The 22,224-nt window shown below is 39.1% G+C and overlaps 1 protein-coding gene across 1 annotated transcript; it reads right to left on the bottom strand.

Moving 5' to 3' along the window:
• Window positions 1–4,500: 4,500 nt before the first annotated feature.
• Window positions 4,501–21,355, bottom strand: LOC134653371 (protein Smaug). Its single transcript, XM_063508707.1, has 8 exons — window positions 20,812–21,355; window positions 16,870–17,062; window positions 14,350–14,969; window positions 11,964–12,173; window positions 11,127–11,134; window positions 10,557–10,676; window positions 7,348–7,478; window positions 4,501–4,693 (listed from the first exon to the last, which is right to left on the bottom strand). Exons 1-8 carry the CDS (start codon window positions 21,308–21,310, stop codon window positions 4,501–4,503), a joined length of 1,974 nt encoding a protein of 657 aa, XP_063364777.1. The 5' UTR covers window positions 21,311–21,355.
• Window positions 21,356–22,224: the final 869 nt, after the last annotated feature.

The raw sequence follows: 22,224 nt of genomic DNA, 5'->3' as shown, positions 1-22,224 counted from the left end.
CGTCAAACAAACCACATATCACAGTCCGCTAAACAATAAACTCCGAAATCAAGTAAAGAAGCAATAAGGTACAGCCTTGGAATATATTCACTACTACATATATATAAGTAGAATCTTTGTCTATTAAAAAACTATATTTTGGTGGCCTAAGACAGACTGCAATCGGCTTAACCTAAATCTGGTCAACGGTATTTCATTTGTACAAAACAATAACTTATTTACGCAAATAACATATTTACAATTAATCTTAAAATACGCAAAATTGCACACGTTCCATCAAACTTTTGATCCAGTCAAAATAAATATTGCTGATAAATTAATAAAAATGTGTAAAAAAATTCTTTTGAAATTACATAAATTATGCATTCAGTCAACGATTAGGTCTAACTACATTAACACGGTCTTCACATTCGATCCGTTGTTCGCCGGTCTGGTGTGTGAGCGGGACAAAGATAATATCGATATATACGCTGTCTCGCTCGCACACCGGAGCGGCGTGGGAGTCATCAGTGTGATAACCGCGTAATGATGTACGGCTTACGCGATATAACATTTAACAAAGTCAACAATCGACACGACACAAGCGACAACACGACATCAGTCGACAAATTAAATTATCAATGACGTTTTCTAACAAAATTTATCATAAAACATAATAACTAATTCATAATTTTCGGTTGTCAATAAGTGCAATTTTGAATAATCGCATCACATAAAAGTAAGGCATTAGGTAATTATGACAACCGACAGTAAATTATCTTTTGCTTAAAACGGCAGGTTTGTCCATTCTGTGGGCTTATTGTGTTCGTTTTTATCGTTTATAATTCTGGATAGGACTTTCTACACAAACTGACAAGTTACAAAACGAAGCAAAGGTGGATTCCAACGATATTAATTAAGCCATAAAAATCGACTAATAGAAGCGCGCTGGATAATGGGCTCTACAGACGAACTGATTTAACTGACAATTGATCGTTCCAATCGGTATAGAGATAATTTTTGACCGCAAGAGATAAAACGACAAATTCTTACATCCTGTAGACCCCAAATCGAATAAAAAGCAGATTATTAGAAGTTTAATTTGTCGACGCAAACATTCACATCTCCGGCAATCCACGCTACCTCTTAAAGTTAGAATATTTTCTAATCGATATAATTTCTACGCGCGTTTTACCCTTCGAAACCTAAACGCTATACGATAGAGCGAGAAAGTAATATACTTAGGTATTACAATCTCACTCTGCTCTGTGCTCTAGAATGTTGTATAAAACACGCATAAAAAAATTTTCTTAGAAAAAATGCCAAACCCCATACATCCGTACTTTCGAGCTCTCAAAGGGACGGATGCTTATTTATACGATACTTAAAGCGCTATTACACTACACGATAAATTGGATCCCGATTTTTGAGTGTCGCGCAGAAAAGTCTCTCGACTGTTGCCATGGGAGCCAACATACACACATTTTTGTCCTGTTCATACAAAGGACAAATCGGATTCGATGTCCCTTCCACGCGTACGTACAATTTAGGCCGTTTCGCCTAAAATAGTTACCTACAACTACAATTTGCTATGAAAACGCTCAATTCAAGTTTCAGTTTAATGAGTAGTTAATGCCATTTTAAAAAACATCTCCCGTATTGGGAAAAGTTTAATTCAGAATATGACAAACATTCAATCGAAAAAAAAACTAACATAAAGTTCTCATATCAAACATTGCCACAAAGCTAAATCAAACTAGCACCAGAGAAAAGAGGCTCTACCGCAAAAAACTAAAATCGGAATATCTTTAACTGCCTCTCTAACGCTCGAATACGTAAGAGCGATAGAGACAGATAACGAAATTGTTTTTCGCGGTAGACCCTTAGAATACAGCTCGATGTCGTCGAATTTTATTAGGATACTATTGGAAGCGATATTTCTAAGAATTATTACGTATATCAACAGTGAAGTTAAAGAAATATTGACAGCAAAAATACGCTCACAGGCAATAAATACGGGTCATTTTGATATAAATTTATCATCATATTGACCCATTTATTGCGCTTGTTTGTACTGCTTTAAAACTAGTTTTCAGTAAATTTACACTAACGAGCATTTTTAAAGAGTTTTTACTGTCAACTGAGTGGAGTTATGCAATAGCAAATTCGACTAACTAATGTATAATATTGTGTAGCATAATTATGTATTCCCACTTTAAACTTTACAGTTCCATATTTAATGTATCGAAAGCTTACTGTTACATTCAACGAAATATTTGTAATAAAAAAGCTACAGCATAACGTCCCTCGCGGCTAAATGGTCATAAATATACGGTAAGGTACTATGTCTTATGAATAATTTGTATTTTCTCCGAGGCATCTATTCGTCATTGCCTATATATAATTTAAAGCATACCCTATCATTTCTCTAGTATTTATTTACAAAAAATACATTTATTTCGCAGTTACACAATCCAATCTCGTTCTGATTTGATGAAAGAGACAATATTGTATATATAGCATATGCTTTGATTTAATATTTTCTTACAAGTTGCGTCGAAAACGACGCGTACCTTAGTTGTACCTAGTTAAGATTGTCTCACGACAAACAAAATTGGATCGAAAATCGGATTGTGTGTAACGTGTTTAACCTACTTAATAATAAGTTCTTGCGACATGTCGCGAACTGTCAAACGAAATAAATAATAAAAATAAAGGATTCCGCTAAGAAATCTATATGTCCATGCATACGAATTGTGCCATAAAATTGATAATAAATATACATTCAAATTGCTACAAAGCAAATAATTTTAGTCTAAGATATCATATTGCGTATAATTCGATTTATGTCCTAATGACAATGAATAAAAATAATTAATAATAATGCAAGTATAATAATTTATACACGTCTCGACCGATGATTTAATATAACGTCAATAATATCTGCCCATAAAGCTTAGGCAATTTCATAATGAAGTCGTTCTAGCAACCGAGTTTTGTGTTTTACTTCCATAATTTTAATACAATAAAAACAGTTCCCGCCTTATCTGGATAAATATTGAACATTGGTACGTTTGGCATCATTTTGATTTACATTTGTGTATATTTTGTATCGAATAAGTTACAGAATGAATAAGAAACGGGGTGAAACTTGTCAGGAGTCGGATTTATGTCGCCAGGGCAGAGGTCGCGAACCCTTTCCACTTTTCAGTAGAAATTAACTAGGACGTTCGCAATTAATAGTATTTCATACCAACGTAAAAATGATGGCTCGTTTAGTCTAAAGCGGCATTCGGGGCAGAGGCGGGGACCGGGACCTACTTTTCAGTAGAAATTATTTTTCTCAAAAATGGACGGCAAAGTCGACGTTGCCGGTTAAAAAATTGGTCGCGAAGTGCGTAGTTTATGGTCAGTCAAAAAAATTAAAAAGTTAAAAACATTGCAGTCTCGATTTTGGGACTGCAATGTTGCATACAAATTCCATTATTTAACGAGTTCCAAACTTTTTTAATGTTGAAATGGCCATATCAAATGAAGGCATAGGTCCAATTAAACAGCCAAACAGATGATCAGCACTTATTATTATAATGTTGGTACCGCGACTATTTAGGTGTCTCAAATAGGTTGGCGTATTTTCAGCAGAAAAATACACTTCTTTTTTTTTAAAGGCGGCAAAGCAAATATTTTCAATGGTTTTACTTTTTTCTGTGATAATTAGACCGTTGCTCCGGTAAATAATTTCTATTTCTTGCACCATTTTTGAGAAAAGCACTATATATGACTCGGCTGGAAAGCTACTTGCTGGCTTCGGATTCAATTAAACGGACTCCCAAGGTCGTCCGTTTAAAACGAATCCTCAGCCAGCAAGTAGCTACTTCCGAACCTCGACAATAATGTACTATTGTGATTCATACCAACTAGGGATGTTGCGAACATCCGCATCCGCAACCGCGGAACTTCCGCATTATTTTCAACATCCGCATCTGCATCCGCATCCGCATAAAATCGATGCGGAGCTTATGCGAATGCGGATGTCGAACAAGTCGGTACAGGAACGTCTTAGCGGCGGCGTAAGTGCTAGGTAATTTCGTCATTACCTATAACGAAATCGTCTAGATCCAAAAAAGTTGGCCAAGTTACTGTTTATTAAATATAACGCACCTATATTCTTGCTCAAATACTAAACGTTTCGTTTTTTTTAATAAAAAAAATACTAAAAATGTAATATTTGACGTTTTCTAAGTACCTAATCTTGACATCCGCATCCGCATCCGCATCCGCGGATGTGAGGCATTATATATCCGCATCCGCATCCGCATCCGCGGATGTCAAAAAATCGGCATCCGCAACATCCCTGCTACATATGACTCGGCTGTAAAGCTACTTGCTGGCTTCGGATTCAATTAAACGGACTCCCAAGGTCGTCCGTTTAAAACGAATCCCCAGCCAGCAAGTGGCCACTTCCGAACCTCGACAATAATGTACTATTGTGATTCATACCAACGTCAAATCCCTAGTATTTCAGTTGATGGCCTGCTCAGTCATCTGCAGACACAGGGCGTCGAGGCTGGAGTAGTCGTCCCCCGGGGTGGGTCGGAGTAGCGCGGGGGGGAAGGGTGGGTAGGAGTGGGACTTGGGCCGCGGCGGGGGGGGAGGGGGGGGAGGGGGAAGCCAGGGCCGCGGCGCGCGCGAGTAGGGCGGCCCGGCGCGCCAGCTGAAACCAACAATCTATATATTGAATAAAAATTTCAAATAACATTACTTAGGGCCACTTGCACCATTTACTAACCCGGGGTTAACCGATTAAACCCTGGAGTTACCATGGCTATCAGTACAATTTGACACTGGGTTAACGGTTTAACCGCTTAACCTCGGGTTAGTGGGATGGTGCAAGTGGCCCTTAGAGTAGTGATCTTTATTGGCGGTACCCTGACCATTGGTGGTAGCAAAGTATGAAATATACTTGGTCAACCAGATCTTGACAGTAGAAAAAGGCGGCAAATTTGAAAAATGTAGGCGCGAAGGTATATCGTATCATAGAAAATTTGAATTTCGCGCCTTTTTTTACTGACAAGATTTGGTTGACCAGCTATATCAAATAAATTACCCCAAAATGAATGACTAGTAGGTAAGTATATAGTATTAGACTATAGTAGGTATAAGTAATAAAATTGTATTTTGTACAACGTGATATAATAGAGATTTTTAGTCGAATCGTTTAGGCCCCGAAGCTTGCCGAGTGACCTAACTGAGGCGCGAGATAAAAAAGCTTAATTACTAGAGATGCCCCGAATAGTGATTTTGGCCGAATACCGAATATTAGGCCCCTCTCTTCTCTTCCTGTGTGAGATTTTGTTTCCCTGTACCTCCACGTTCTCATATTACTCCCTATTTAAATAAAGGTAACATGTTAAATATGTCTAATCGCAGAGAATACTTGTTTGCTGGTTTACTGTTTAAAATTATTAAGACTGGTAGCCCAAATTATCTATCTGATAAATTAAATTGGTCGTCCATGGCAATTAAATATCGGTCAACTAGAGCAAGTGTCCTGGTTCCATACAAACACAAGACAGCTGCTTTTCGAGGAAGCTTTAGGTATTTAGCCTCAAAGTGTTGGAACAATATTCCCCCACCAATTCGTATTACAACGTCGAAGTACACTTTTAAGCGTAAGCTCAAACAGTATTTATTAACAATCCAAAAGCAGGAAAATACCTAAAGCCCCCAAGTCCGTTTGTTTGTTTTAAAATTAGATTTAATTTGTACGCAAACTTGATTAAATTGTATGTTATCTAAATTAATTCACAAATGTTTTCTCCATTTTTCTTTGTATAACGCTTCTCTATAACTTTTTAGTAATTTTTGTCTCTGGTGGTTGATGATACCGTGAGTCTGCGCGCGCACTGCTAGGTCCCGGCAGAATACCAGCGCTGTGGCAGCAATGCTGCAGCACATGCTGAGTCGGCGCCTTTTCGCGACTACACAAGTACACAGTCGTGACAAAAAACAAACCTAGTATGTAGTTAGTAATTAGTTTAGTATAGTACTTTGACATAAATTTTAGTTTTATTCTTATCATAAGTTCATTTTTTTTGTCACGATATGGTTTTCCAATAAAGTTTTTATCTATCTATCTTATCTCTCTTAGCCGAAGCGCCGAATATTCAGCATGACATGCAAACATTTTGAATCACAATAAGGTATTATGAAAACTGATCGCCAAGCCAATAAAACAACGTTTGCTAATATATTTATTAAGTTAATAAGTTGAACAGAATTAATGAACGCAGTTAGAGCTAAACAAATAAATGTTTAAATCAACAAATGCTCAAAAGAGGATCTTCGTATTTAACAACTTTCCAAGAACACGTTCTAAATATTAAAAATACCTAGTTTTTGGTTATTTTTTTTCTTTTTACGTAGGTGCAGCAACAGATATTCGGTATTCGGCCGAATAGTAGGCAACATTCGGCCGAATACCGGATATTTGGCAATGTGGCTGAATAGGCCGAATACCGGATATTTGGCAATGTGGCTGAATAGGCCGAATACCGGATATTCGGCAATGTGGCCGAATACAAAATAGTTGCCGAATATTCGTGGCATCTCTATTAATTAATTTTTCTACGATTCAACTTAAAATAATACTTTTTCTCCTATGAAATCTAAATAATTAAACAAAAGTATCTCAGTACCTAATTTTTTTCTTTAAAAGACATCAACGCACTTTTTATTCATTAAATAGTATCGCGTTGATGTCTTTTATTCTATTCTTTGACGCCACGTGATTAGTCGAATTCATTACAGTCAAGTAAAACGCTTCATAAGAAGTCATTTCATTATAATTGAGTCGGGAGCCCATAATGAAAAGTATACGATTACAATTTCGTATACAAAGTCAATCATTAAAATCGACAAGTAGAAAAAAAACCGGCCAAGTGCGAGTCGGAGTTCCGCACCATCAACAAAAAATAGAGCAAAACAGCAAAAAAACGGTCACCCATCCAAGTACTGACCCCGCCCGACGTTGCTTAACTTCGGTCAAAAATCACGTTTGTTGTATGGGAGCCCCACTTAAATCTTTATTTTATTCTGTTTTTAGTATTTGTTGTTATATACATCATCTGTGAAAATTTCAACTGTCTAGCTATCACAGACTATCACGGTTGAGATACGGCCTGGTGACAGACGGACGGACGGACAGCGGAGTCTTAGTAATAGGGTCCCGTTTTTACCCTTCGGGTACGGAACCCTAAAAAGCATATTAATTACCCCAAAAGTGAATGCCATATCAAATAATACAAGCAAAAAAAAAAAAAAAAAAAAAAAAAAAAAAAAAAAAAAAAAAAAAAAAAAATCCCTTACCGTGGTTTGGGCGCACGTCTAGGCGGCTGGTCGCCGACGTGCCGGTAGAAGGTGCGCGGCGGCAGGCGGTGCCGCAGCCGCCGCAGCGCCGCCTGCAGCGCGGCCGCGCGGAACGACCCGTGGTGCAGCGCCTGCAAAAACAAAATCAACCTTACAATGATTGGTCACAGTCTGCTGGGCTCCGGAATCACTCCAGGCCCCAATTTCACCACGGTGACAGGTGCGCCAATTGTAAAACATCACTGTTGCTGACGTCACAGGCGTCCATGGGCTACGGTTACCGCTTACCATCGGGCGGGCCGTATTACTGTTTGCCACCATCATAGTATTATTTAAAAAAACATTATTATATCGGGAGAAAAACAGATATTTCTCTTGCGAAGTTTCTGACAATTGTCACAAGATTCAAAAGAATTGTCGGTAATTCTTGACAGGAAATGAGTTCTGTGTCGGAATTTCGTGACAATTGTCGTGTTTCTTGTGACAATTGTCAGAAACTTCGCAAGAGAAATATCAGTTTTTCTCCCGATATAATATATTTTTTTTAATAATACAATGATGGTGGCAAACAGGAATACGGCCCGCCCGATGGTAAGCGGTAACCGTAGCCCATGGACGCCTGTGACGTCAGCAACAGTGATGTTTTACAATTGTCGCACCTGTCACCGTGGTGAAATTGGGGCCTGGTGCCATAATCAAAGGATCTGACCACCCAAGACGGCACTGGTGCAACCTCAACAGACTTCGCACTGGCCATGGTCGCTGTGCTTACTACAGACACCGCTGTGGATGGGTGGAATCCCCGGCTTGCATTTGTGGCGAGACTGCACAAACAATTCAGCACATTATAGAGGATTTTGTCTAGTCTGCGTCTAGTAGCAAAATGAGAAATGAAGACCTGAGACAAAAAACAAAAGTGACCGACATACTCACTAAAATAGACCAGCAGAAGTGGAGATGGACTGGCCACATGTTGAGAAACAAGCAGGAAAAATGGAGTAAGATCGTAACGGATTGGTACCCAAGAGGTTGCACACGGAGTCAGAAGAAACCTCGAACAAGATGGGAGGATGAACTCAATCTCACAGCGGGACCGAAATGGAGCAGAGTGGCCCACGACAGACCCCAATGGAAAGAGCTAGGGAGGCCTTTGCCAAGCGGCACACTGAGCTTAGAGACATACTCTAACTCAGAACAAAAGGGCTTAATAGATAGATAGATAGAGGATTGCCCCATAACGCGCTATGTCTATTGCTATTGTCGATTGCTATGTCTCCTGAAGACCTGATCGTCCTTAACGACGAGGCGACCGAGTGGCTGATTGGACTTAATTTGAATTTATAACTGTTTGTTTTCTGTTTACTATACTACGCCATACGATTAAATAATAAATCTTTCAATGCAATGCCGTTTGCTATACACATTTTGAGTTTCATGGCGCATTGGATTCGTGTATAAGGTTATTTAACATTTTTTTTTTTATTAAAAATGGGGTTACTCATGGCCACAGACTAGCCGAGGCGAAGACGTGGCCTACGATGGAGCGAGTCTGCCCAGAAGGTGCCTGTTAACCCTTGATTTGAAGGTTGCCGGGTTATATGAGCTCGGAAATATAGACGCCGGCAAGGAATTCCATTCCTTGGCAGTGCCATAGAGAAATATAGTAAGACAAGAGTGCTAACTCCATACATCAGTTCAGACTATTAATTTCAGTATCTACATCTAGCATCGAGTAGCGGAACTATCAGTACTGCTACTTGACAATAGATGTAGCAGCGACCGGAAAGTCTTATGCTGTTGAGATAAGACTTTCCGGCCGGTGCTACATCTATTGTCAAGTAGCAGTACTGATAGTTCCGCTACTCGATGCTAGATGCTAATAGTCTTTTTGGTACTAAAACTGATGTATGGAGTGAGCACTCTATGTATATTTTTTTCTCTATGGCAGTGCGCATAAGGAAAGAGGAAGCAAAGCGCTTCGTGCGGATTCGTGGAATATCTACCAAGTAAGGATGGAAACCGGCCGTGCGTCTAAAAGTTCGATTTTCAAATAAAATAAAATTAATGAAATAAAATGCAATAGATTGCTCACGATCGCCGCTTGAGAATGGAGACCTGGTTAATCTAACAAGCTGTTGATAATCGTTTGTCCATTTCTGTGATTTAGGCATTTATATTTAAAAAAAAATATTAACAGAGACTGGCCTAGTTTTACAAATAGGCTCTAGGCTCCCTGAAAAATGTTACGCGAATGACTAAAACTATGCGAGTAAAATCGTAAAATTAACTGCGTATACGACACATTTAATTACACAAACGGGTCTACCGCGATATAGTTTAATTGATTGATTTAGTTGAGAGTTGTTTCTATATCGCGGTAGACCCGTTTGCGTGATTAAATATGTGTAAAAAACGCGAGAGTTTAAAGTTAGGTATATGAATATGGCTCCAGATAGTTTATAGTACATTATTGTCGAGGTTCGGAAGTAGCTACTTGCAGGCTGAGGATTCGTTTTAAACGGACGACCTTGGGAGTCCGTTTAATTGAATCCGAAGCCAGCAAGTAGCCTTCCAGCCGAGTCATATATAGTGCTTTTCTCAAAAATGGTGCAAGAAATAGAAATATTTTACAGAACTTACAGAAGCAACGTTGTAATATTCACAGAAAAAATACAACTATTAAAAAAATTTGCTTGCCGCCTTTAAAAAAAAAAGAAGTGTATTTTTCTTGATTTTTCTGCTGAAAATACGCCAATCTATTTGAGACACCTAAATAGTCGCGGTACCAACATTAAGCCTGTAACAGACTATCGCACCGCACCGCGACCTTGGAGCGTCGCACCCATAAGTGAGAGCGAGAAAGAGATATCTGTTTCTCGCTCTCACTTATGGGTGCGACGCTCCAAGGTCGCGGTGCGGTGCGATAGTCTGTTATAGGCTTTATAATAATAAGTGCTGATCATCTGTTTGGCTGTTTAAGGGACCTATGCCTTCATTTGATATGGCCATTTGAAGTTTTAAAAAGTTTGGAACTCGTTAAATAATGGAATTTGTATGCGACATTGCAGTCCCGAAATCGAGACTGCAATGTTTTTAACTTTTTAATTTTTTGAATGACCATAAACTACGCACTTCGCGACCTATTTTTTAACCGGCAACGTCGACTTTGCCGTCCATTTTTGAGAAAAATTCGATGTAATGCCGCATACCTTTTCGACGAGCCAACAATGTAACGACATGGGGTCGCGTTGTTCATCGTCGTCTATGTCTCGCATCGGCACTGTCGTTTCCGGGATACATGTGGACGCTGAAACAAACATACATGACGACTGAATGCTTTCACGAAATACCTGTTAACAAAATTTTTATTTAACCCGGTAAAGCTTTGGATTCCTCCGAAAACGGTGCCGTCATATTACGGCCGCTATATAGCGTTGACTGACGTCACTAGAACGTTGTCTATGTAAACAAGATGGCGCGGTTTCCTAGACGGCGTTACGTTGATTGTCAACGTAACGTAAGATGACGGCCGTCATGACGGTGTCGATAGTTTCGTGAACGTTTTATTAGATAGCGGTGACGCCATTTTGAATAAATGACACGAGATTTGAATAAATGATTCCGTACTACGATTATTTTCCTCTTCTGATGATATTTCATCCTCCAAGTAAATTATAGATGATCAAGCAAATCTTGTCAGTAGGAAAAGGCGCGAAATTCAAATTTTCTATGGGACGTTATCCCATCGCGCCTACATTTTTCAAATTTGCCGCTTTGACCTTGGTGGCTGACGGTGTGTTATGACGCCGTGGTACTTTCCACATGTCGCCACCGTAAAGACGGCCGTCTTTTGCGGCCGCTATATGACGGCCGTCATATGACGGCACCGTTTTCGGAGGAATCCAAAGCTTAAGCCCTCAGTCTTCAATACACTTACTATCTGCGCTGGAAGAGGTGACTTCGGAGACATAGGGCTCAATATCAAGCCCTAAAACAAGTGCCTGTCGTTCTAGGGCTCTCGCGGCGGCCCTGGGCGCTCCGCTGATCAATTCTAAAGACCATGCTGCTTCCGATCCAGTATTACTCGTCTTTAACCGTACCTGTCTCCAAAACACTGACTATCTGAGCCGGCAGAGGTGACTCCGGAGGCATAGGGCTCAACAGCACTTGTCTGAGCCGCTCCAGGGCTCTCGCGACGGCCCCGGGCGCTCCGCTGATCAGTTCTAAAGACCATGCTGCTTCCGATCCAGTATTACTTGTCTTTAACCGTACCTGTCTCCAAAACACTGACTATTTGCGCCGGCAGAGGTGACTCCGGAGGCATAGGGCTCAACAGCACTTGTCTGAGCCGCTCCAGGGCTCTCGCGACGGCCCCGGGCGCTCCGCTGATCAGTTCTAAAGACCATGCTGCTTCCGATCCAGTATTACTTGTCTTTAACCGTACCTGTCTCCAAAACACTGACTATTTGCGCCGGCAGAGGTGACTCCGGAGGCATAGGGCTCAACAGCACTTGTCTGAGCCGCTCCAGGGCTCTCGCGACGGCCCCGGGCGCTCCGCTGATCAGTTCTAAAGACCATGCTGCTTCCGATCCAGTATTACTTGTCTTTAACCGTACCTGTCTCCAAAACACTGACTATTTGCGCCGGCAGAGGTGACTCCGGAGGCATAGGGCTCAACAGCACTTGTCTGAGCCGCTCCAGGGCTCTCGCGGCGGCCCCGGGCGCTCCGCTAGCGAGCTCGGCGGCCACTCCGTCCAGGACGGCGCGCCGCTCGTGGAGTTTGTTTATGGAGAGCAGAAGTTTGTGGCGAGCGCCTTTTGTTACACCTGAAAAAAAGGTAAGTGACTTTAAAACTACAATGTTCATAGAAATTGATAACCTCCTGCTTTTTTAGGGTTCCGTAGCCAAATGGCAAAAACCGGAACCCTTATAGATTCGTCATGTCTGTCTGTCTGTCCGTCTGTCCGTGTATGTCACAGTCACTTTTCTCCGAAACTATAAGGACTATACTGTTGAAACTTGGTAAGTAGATGTATTCTGTGAACCGCATTAAGATTTTCACACAAAAATAGAAAAAAAAAACAATAAATTTTTGGGGTTCCCTATACTTAGAACTGAAACTCAAAAATTTTTTTTTTCATCAAACCTATACGTGTGGGGTATCTATGGATAGGTCTTCAAAAATGATATTGAGGTTTCTAATATCATTTTTTTCTAAACTGAATAGTTTGCGCGAGAGACACTTCCAAAGTGGTAAAATGTGTCCCCCCCCCTGTAACTTCTAAAATAACAGAATGATAAAACTAAAAAAAATATATGATGTACATTACTGTGTAAACTTCCACCGAAAATTGGTTTGAACGAGATCTAGTAAGTAGTTTTTTTTAATACGTCATAAATCGCCTAAATACGAAACCCTTCATGGGCGAGTCCGACTCGCACTTAGCCGCTTTTTTGTAGGTTGTTACTGTTGTTAGGGTGGTAAGCCACCTGTTCAATTTCTTTGTCCAATGTGCATTGCATCTCACTCTCGCATTAAGCAAAATGTGAGACGCAAATGCACATTGAACCAATATATTGGACAGATGGAATACCATCCTTAATAACATTTTCGATACAAGGTTTTACTATCGAATGTAAAGGCAAAGGTTTATGATTTGTATAAACTATGTAAAATCAAAGTCAAATTCTATTCAAGGAAATCATAAATAATAATTTGAGAGATATAATTCAATTAATAGCATTTACTAGCTATTGTTTTAGTCACTCTGGTAATGAAATTTAAAGTCAAAATGAAACCGGTCTTAAAAAAGCCCTTAAGATTGTATTTATAGAATAAACAAATTTCCGTCTAAAGTATTTTTATAGGCGTGTTTCAGTGAACTTCGAATAATTTTATCACAGAAATTAAAAAAGGAAAATAAAGTTATTAAAATCACATACCATATAATTCCTAATCGATTAAATTCGTGTAGTTTGTCATAACAAGTATAACCGTAATCACTATTAAATAACCATGTTACGTCTTTTTATTATCATAATGACTAATGATGTGATAATGATAAGGTAGATTGCAAATTAAAAACAAAGACGAAACAAAACTTTGTTGTGATAGTTAATATTCTGATAAGCGGGAATCCAGCAGTAGAAAAAAACCGGCCAAGTGCGAGTCGGACTAGCGCACGGAGGGTTCCGCACCATCAACAAAAAATAGAGCAAAACAAGCAAAAAAACGGTCACCCATCCAAGTACTGACCCCGCCCGACGTTGCTTAACTTCGGTCAAAAATCACGTTTGTTGTATGGGAGCCCCACTTAAATCTTTATTTTATTCTGTTTTTAGTATTTGTTGTTATAGCGGCAACAGAAATACATCGTCTGTGAAAATTTCAACTGTCTAGCTATCACGGTTCGTGAGATACAGCCTGGTGACAGACGGACGGACGGACGGACGGACGGACGGACGGACAGCGGAGTCTTAGTAATAGGGTCCCGTTTTTACCCTTTGGGTACGGAACCCTAAAAACTGGGCACTTTCTAGAGAAATTTCCAAACAGTGACCGATTTCCATTGCGTCTAAATATTGTATCTATACAAATTAGACACCTCTCTCAAAAATTATCATATTTATGTGTCTGTGGCTATTTAAATATTACCTACACTAGAAAAGAAATCTCATTTACCTATTTAAATTTTTATTATGAATGGATTTAGGGGCTTTCACTTTCTTTTCACACAACCATATTACAAATCTTATTTAATTTTTTTTTAATGTAGAGTACTTATAGGCATTATTGTTTGCAACTCAGCTGTGTTTGTAGGTACATCTCACACATAAAAATGACAGTTTTATTGGTCAATTGACTAGCTTTTGTATCAATTTTACACTAATATGCCTCATTCGAGTCAATAAAATGATTTTAGTATCTGGAATATAATATATTTAAACTTTATTGCACAGTAAAAATGGCGGGGTATAATTATAATAATTATGAATACTTACCTAATTTCTCCAAATACTCCTCATCTATAGCCATCATCTGCTCATAGCTGATGTTAGTAAACAACCACACGTACTTATGTAACCTCAAACTCTTTAACCACTGAGCCACAGTAGACATCCCCGGGAACTCTGTAAACTTATTCGACCTCAAATCATCAAGTCTCGTCTCGCTCCCCGTCGTCCCATACATTATGATAGGCCTTATCCCTAAACTATGTTCGCTCGATAAAGAAAAACTCCTAGGTTTCTGAACGAACGGTTCGTCTGCTAAATTTTCAGCGGACGAAGACATGTGTGTGAAGTTAGTTGAAGGCGGAGTGAGGCTGCTAGATCTTTGGGATTTTGGCTGCGATATGCAAGCGTCAAAGTTCAGTTTGTCTCCGTCTAAACTTATGTCTACGTCTCTTCCGTTCTTTGAGAAGGATTCTTGTAGTAAATCTGTAGAGAAGGTCAATTCTATGGGGTCGGTGAGGTGTCTAAAGTCGACGTTTTTGCCGATGGTGCGTCGGAAGGTCGAGGCGCCCCATATGTTGTGTTCGGGGAGACTCGGCTGTTGCCACACTGAGTCTCTGGCGCCCGACATGTGATTTTCTAGATAGCGGAGCCATTGGGTTAGCGTTCTGAAATTAAAAGTTAAATGTAAATAAATAACGCTCCATCGTAGGCCACGTCTTTGCCCCGGCTAGTCTGTGGCCATGAGTAAGCCCATTTTTATAAAAAAAAAAAAAATATACCTATATTATAGGCCATTCTTACACAGATTGACTAAGCGCCACTTGCTTCCACTAACCTGGGGTTAACTCGTGTAACCTGGAGTTACCATGGTTACCAGTACAGTTTGACACTGAGTTAACGGTTTAACCGCTTAACCCCGGGTTAGTGGGATGGTGCAAGTGGCCCTAAGTCCCACAGTAAACTCAAGGTTTGTGTTGTGGGTACTCAGAAAACGATATACATAATATACAAATACATAGAAACACCCAAGACTCGGGAACAAAATATCTGTGCTCATCACACAAATAAATGCCCTTACCGGGACTCGAACCCAGGACCGTCGGCTTCACAGGCAGGGTCACTACTAGGGATTGCAGAATCGGTACTGTTTAAAAGAACCGGGATTTTCGGTACCGGGCAAAAATGGAACCGGTATTTCCCGGTATTTTCGGTACTTTCGGGACTGCCTTCAAAAATCAGTTTTCACATCAATTTTCAGTAAAAAAAAACTGTCAGTCTTTAAGTCATTAATATAATTTGTTTTTTTTTTTCCTAAACTACATGATATTTTTACTATCTTTGTTGATTGGCAAAAACTGAATTGTGGCTCAGTAATATCATTTTTTTTTAATATGTAAGACGTTTTGTGAAAAAGGATAAAAAAATATATAATTTTCGCATGCGTTCAAAATGGGCTGTGCACCTTCGAACATATAATAACAGAACTATCAATACGACAAATCAAGAAATTATTCAGCCAGAATTATTAATTCATTTAAAATATCATTATCATATGTGAGTTTCTTATACCGTGTTCGAATTTGAATTAAAAGTAGTATTTTATTAATTACAAAATTGTCTCTATTTTTGCTTCTAGTTAGTATACAAATATGAAATAACTAATTGTTCGTATAAAATTATTTATCGTACAAACATTTATGCCCTTAAAGTATCAAATTACGCAATTTTATATTGTCGGCATTGTCAAACCCATTGACTTTTTTTTTAATTTATTTTAATGTAGTGGTCAGCCGTAAAAGTTTTCTTATTTATTTTCTTTATAAAACATGATATTTCATGCTAAGTAACAGAAAGCAGTCAAATATTGTACCGAAAATTTTAGTCCCGAAAATCCCGGGAGTACCGGGATTTTAATTTTGAAATCCCGGTTCTTTGCTTGGCTCTAAATCCCGGGAATTCCCGGTACTTTCAGTACCGGTATTTCCCGGGAGCAAACCCTAGTCACTACCCACTAGGCCAGACCAGTCGTCACAAAAAGTAAAGTTATCAGGATTTAGCCTGGTCAATCTAAAACGCTTAGCATTAAGGAGTGCGATGGAAATATTATTTCCGTCGTGTCTCACGTATTGCGACGTCCCTTTCGTCAAGTTTCTAAATTCAGGAAGGTGCAGCGAGCTCTGAAATGCCAAAGTATACAACCCCTAGGGTGTCACCAAATTTATTGAAGCTGAAACGGAATTCTTTTTGAGAATATCTTTTACTCCACGCTGATTTTAGCAAGGTAGATTCGCTCAAGGTAGATAATGTCGAGGTGTACTTTTGACTTGATAATATACCTTATAATAATATTTGTCTTAATAAGAGCATGTTCGGTTTGACCTATTTTGAATTCTGTGTATTTATTTTTTATGGTTAGATAATATGGTTAAATATAAAATGATAAGATATTTTCTACTTTTCGCTTTCTCCGAGGGAACTAAAAGCGATTATCGGGCTCGACGTGGCAATATTATCAAACAAATATTTCGCTGCTCAAATTTCATACAATAGATAGGTACACTATACCTCTGATCCATAGCCGTGAGCGCAGGATGCACCAACATATATCTTAACAACTGTAAACACAGTTCAGGAGGCCGCCGCGAGTCCACACACCGCTGCACCAGCCGCGGCGCCGCCGACACGTAGAGGTCCTTGGCGGCCGCGTTGTCTGTCCGCAGGAGCGGGAGTAGCGTCAGCAGACGACGGAGGCATTCGCCTGCAATGCAACTATAATAGGTAATTGACCGACCGAAGGCGAATCGCGAGCAAAGCGTCTCCGATTCAGTTTCCGACTCAAAAGTAGCTAAGAACAGGAGAACAAAATCATCTGAGCACAACCTTACCTATTAAGATTAAGAGTGTGTGCAGGTAATTTTGGACACCAGGCCCTGTTAACACTTCTGATGCTTACTGTAAATACTTTAAGTTTTTGGCAAATACAAGCTTTTATCGTTGACTGTACTTTCCACAGGGAAGACAATTGTAACAACCCCAAACACAATTAGTTTGCGTTGTTATCACAGAGTTCCTATAGCCACCTCATGTCTCCATCATCAGATCAGCTCCATGTCATCATAATATTGCATTGTCACCCGATTTACACATGTATGCACAATTTCAGCTCAATCAGAAATCGGGAAGTGGGTCAAATTTAGCTTCCGAGATTTGACCCACACTAACTAACATATACATTAACAGGGCAAGTTAAAGAAAAGCTTGTATAAACATAATTGTTTATTCTCCTCTTCTTTACCTTCAAAATGTGTGATTCATAACATATTAACTATGTGCAGTTATGCATACAATTCTCAAATCATGAAAAAATATAAGTGAACAATGATGCAATATTAGCATCTAGACTTGCAAACAACACTTTACATCTGTAATGCTCAGTAATTAGTAGCAAGGCAAGGATACAATAATATTGATGACATCATCCTGAAGTTATTATGAAAGAGTCCTGAGCTATCAGCATTTAATCAAATAGGTAATGTTTTGCTTGTTGCAACTTATTTATTACCTATAACTTTAATTTTAAAAACTCCTGTATAGTGGGCATACAAAAAAAAGTGTTAGAATTTGAAATTTACAATGAAATAAATGAAAGAAAAGAAATGCAACTCTGTTCCAATCTAAAAAGGTTTCAGTATGAGGATAAATATACAGTTTCATTGGAATCCAATAAGATTCCTATAAAGCCAAAAGTCATGATTTATAGTAACAAAATTACAAGGATCTATTGAGACAAATTGAATTTGTGCCATTTTTAAGCTAATGAATCTAATGATACACTACACCACGGGTCACCAAATGGCGGGCCGAGGTCCGCATATGGACAGCTAACCTATTTAATTTTTTTGTTATTTAATAAACTCTAGGAGAAAAGGACCGCAATGGTCAGTTTATTTTAACAATCGGACCCCTGAAGAAACTAATAATTGGTGACCCCTGCACTACACTGTCAATCTCTACTAATATTATAAATGCAAAAGTAACTGTAACCTCTTCACGCTTAAACCACTGAACTGATTTTGATGAAATTTCTTATGGAGATAGCCTGAGACCCAGGAAAGTACATAGGGTAGTTTTTAGGGTTCCGTAGCCAAATGGCAAAAAACGGAACCCTTATAGATTCGTCATGTCTGTCTGTCTGTCTGTCCGTCCGTATGTCACAGCCACTTTTCTCCGAAACTATAAGAACTATACTGTTGAAACTTGGTAAGCAGATGTATTCTGTAAACCGCATTAAGATATTCACACAAAAATAGAAAAAAAACAATAAATTTTTGGGGTTCCCCATACTTCGAACTGTAACTCAAAAATTTTTTTTTCATCAAACCCATATGTGTGGGATATCTATGGATAGGTCTTCAAAAATGATATTGAGGTTTCTAATATCATTTTTTTCTAAACTGAATAGTTTGCGCGAGAGACACTTCCAAAGTGGTAAAATGTGTGTCCCCCCCTGTAACTTCTAAAATAAGAGAATGATAAAACTAAAAAAAATATATGATGTACGAGGGGTGTTCAAAATATTCTCGGTATGAGAATGAAAACAAACAAGTACGAAAAGTTTGATATTTTTATTTTTCAATATACTCCCCCCCTATGTTCATACACTTAAAAGATCGATCAATTTTTTTTTTTAATCCTGCATAAAAATATTTTTTATCTTTGGTGTAAAAATGCTCCTCCACTGCCGCCTTCAATGCTTCATCATTGGAAAATTTATTTCCACGCAGATCCTTTTTAAGATTGGGGAACAAAAAGAAGTCGCTGGGGGCTAAGTCCGGACTATACGGTGGGTGAGTAACAGTTTCAAACCCACATTCAACAATAGCTGCCTTGGCAATATGAGCAGTATGGACGGGGGCGTTGTCATGCAGAAGCATAACACCTTTGGTTAACTTTCCTCGCCTCTTTTCTTTGATTGCATCCTTTAATTGACGTAGAATGTTAGCGTAGTACTGTCCTGTGATATTTACACCTTTTTCTTTATAATCGATCAGTAATACTCCTTCACAATCCCAAAATATCGTGGCCATGACCTTGCCAGCTGAAGGGATGACCTTGAACTTCTTGGGATGAGCTGAACCCTTAATGTGCCACTGCATGGACTCTTGTTTACTCTCTGGGTCATAATGATGAACCCAGGTTTCATCTCCAGTAACTATTCTTTGCAGCACCTCATCAGGATTTTCACCGCACAGGTCAATAAAATCGGAACAACAAGCTACACGCATGTCTTTTTGAAGCCGAGTCAGCATTCGCGGAACCCATCTTGCACTTACTTTTGACATATTAAGATGGTCATGGATAATATCATGTACGGTACCAATAGAGAGATTGGTTACTTGTGCTATAGATTTTACCTTCACTCGACCATCTTCCAATATAAGTTTTTCCACTTTATCAATATTTTCTTGTGAAGTAGCTACTACAGGCCGGCCAGGTCTAGGGTCGTCTTCAACACTCTCCCTTCCACGTTTAAACTCGCTTGACCACTTTTGAATGGTAGATAAAGAAGGAGCAGACTCACGGTAAACACAATCCATTTCCTCTTTTATGGTTTTTTGATTTTTACCCTGTTATGTCAAGAATTTTATCACGCATCGATGTTCTAATTTAGTTAACATTGTCAATTCCCACATGATGTTCATGTTTGTTCAGCAATTGCAGAAAAACAAAAGAACATCTCGGTTCGAATTATACTTTTTTTTAATGTCAATGAATAAACCTTAGCGGCCAGTAACGAAAGAAATTTTAGAAGAGGTTGTAAGATATCAATACCGAGAATATTTTGAACGCCCCTCGTACATTACCATGTAAACTTCCACCGAAAATTGGTCTGAACGAGATCTAGTAAGTAGTTTTTTTTTATACGTCATAAATCGCCTAAATACGGAACCCTTCATGGGCGAGTCCGACTCGCACTTAGCCGCTTTTTTGTATCAACCATCATCATAATTCGGCACAGACAAAATTGGGAGCAGAAATTGATAAAGGTGATTTCTAACTCTTATCTTCATAGCAATAGGCCTTATAGTTATTGACAACCAAAAACAAGTTATCTTTTGCTTGGTAACAACACATTAACATTTAGAGAGATTGGCCAAGCAGTTTATTGCAGTGTGTGAGTCATACAGGAAATTAAATAATACACATGCATGAAAGTACAATAACAAACTTACACCCTGCATGTTTTATGATACACAAGGCATCAAAATACCAGAATTATTGTTCAATATCTATGAAACATTATCAGTTGAGGGTAGCTCAACATGGTAATATCAAATCCATCTAAAAAGGAGGAACTAAGGTTACAGGTGAGAGCATTAACTATTCTAATTTCACCGATATAAGAGATTATAAAAGGGCAGAGACGTCGCATTTGATTCAATAACAACACCCGCTGAAAATGAGTGGGCTGATATTCAAATTTCGCCGTTACTTTTCTCGACTTACCCTCATCGTCATCGTCATCAAGAAGGCCGGCGAGGACCGTCTCGTCATTAGCGTCCCTCTCGAGTCTCTCGTCAGGCCCGTGGTCTCTTAGGGCTGCGTCCACAGCCCTCTGAAGAAGCCTCAGCCCCGGCACAGGCACTCGCCGCGCCAAGGCACAGGCGACCACCGTCCGCTCGCAGGCGCCCCACTGCTCAAAAACCCCCGCAACGCCGCCCAGTTGCTCGTAAAAAGTGGCGTTCATGATAACAGCATAGCACGTTAACAAATTTGTTTGTGTTCTACACGTCAAAGGTTCCTGACAGCTGATCGAGCCCGCCGCGACGAGCAGTGGTCGAGACTCGGTTCGGACGCTGAAGTTGCTAGAATGTCGGGCGGTTTGATACGTTGCACTCGCGTTATATTTGTGTATAAATAACAGGTAGATTGAAAACAATTGTTTTTTTGAGACGGACCGTCGTCTAACTACTAAAATCCAAAATGGCTGACTAGTTGTTGCCATAACAGAAAATTAGTACCAATAGTCGGGTAAAATATTGAAGACAATTTGCAAATATTTAATAACCAGGATGCTTAAGACCAATATTTTTGCAAGTATTTAAAGTATTGTATTTGTATTAAAAATGATACATTCATTACTAGTATTTTTTTCGCATTAAATAAAAGTACTGAATCTTCTGTTCTACTATTTGACGATAGATGGCACTAAAATCAATCTTCACAATATAATAATACTACCGCTATCTGACACAAGATGGCGCAGTAAGCGTTGTCTAGTATTAAATCTGTATTTACAAGTCTATTTCATTTTTAAATGCTTCCAGTTATTTATAATTAAAGTGACTTTATCAACGAAGAATAATAAATAAACAATGTTGTTTTTTAACTGTGACAGTAGACAACGCCTGTACGTAACCAAACCATTGAAAGTGACAATAACAAGTAGGAAAATAATCCTAAAAGCTTCTATTGGGGAAGTCCTAAAAGTAAATCAACCTTCCTTCCAAAAGCAACATAACTTTTTGTTGCTTTTCAAGTGTATTCATTCATGTAAACAATCACTGTCTCGACACTTTTGAAAAAGGAATTGCGTCTTTACCTTTATTATTTTTGCTGTTTAGTATGAAAATCTTTAAGATAATGCAAATAAGGTTCTGTTTAGCATGTTAAGAACATCAAAGAGGTCTCGAAAGCGGGATAATCCGTAAATTGTACAATATCTTTGTACAATCCGAGACCACCGTGTCGCGTCGCCTATGACAGACAGACAAAAACTTTAGAAAAGCGGTAGGTAGCTAATCTATACAGGCTCTTATGCATAGATGAACAGACTGGAAAGGCATGAATTCCCGGCGACATATTTTTTAAAGTATTTTTTCTGCCCGCTATGCCACGGTGAAAATAGAGTCAGTTAGG

The sequence above is a fragment of the Cydia amplana genome, chromosome 13 (genome assembly GCF_948474715.1).
Source record: "Cydia amplana chromosome 13, ilCydAmpl1.1, whole genome shotgun sequence".
NCBI classification, from domain to species: domain Eukaryota; kingdom Metazoa; phylum Arthropoda; class Insecta; order Lepidoptera; family Tortricidae; genus Cydia; species Cydia amplana.
The sequence above is the reverse complement of the archived record's forward strand: the minus strand, read 5'-3'. Positions and strand labels throughout refer to the sequence as shown.

Coding starts and splice junctions, on each gene's coding strand:
- LOC134653371 (XM_063508707.1), bottom strand. CDS start 21,310: ATGGCAACAACTAGTCAGCCATTTTGGATTTTAGTAGTTAGACGACGG. Junction 17,063..20,811: donor TGATGACGATGACGATGAGG/GTAAGTCGAGAA, acceptor GTTGCATTGCAG/GCGAATGCCTCCGTCGTCTG. Junction 12,174..14,349: donor GGAGTATTTGGAGAAATTAG/GTAAGTATTCAT, acceptor CCTTTTTTTCAG/GTGTAACAAAAGGCGCTCGC.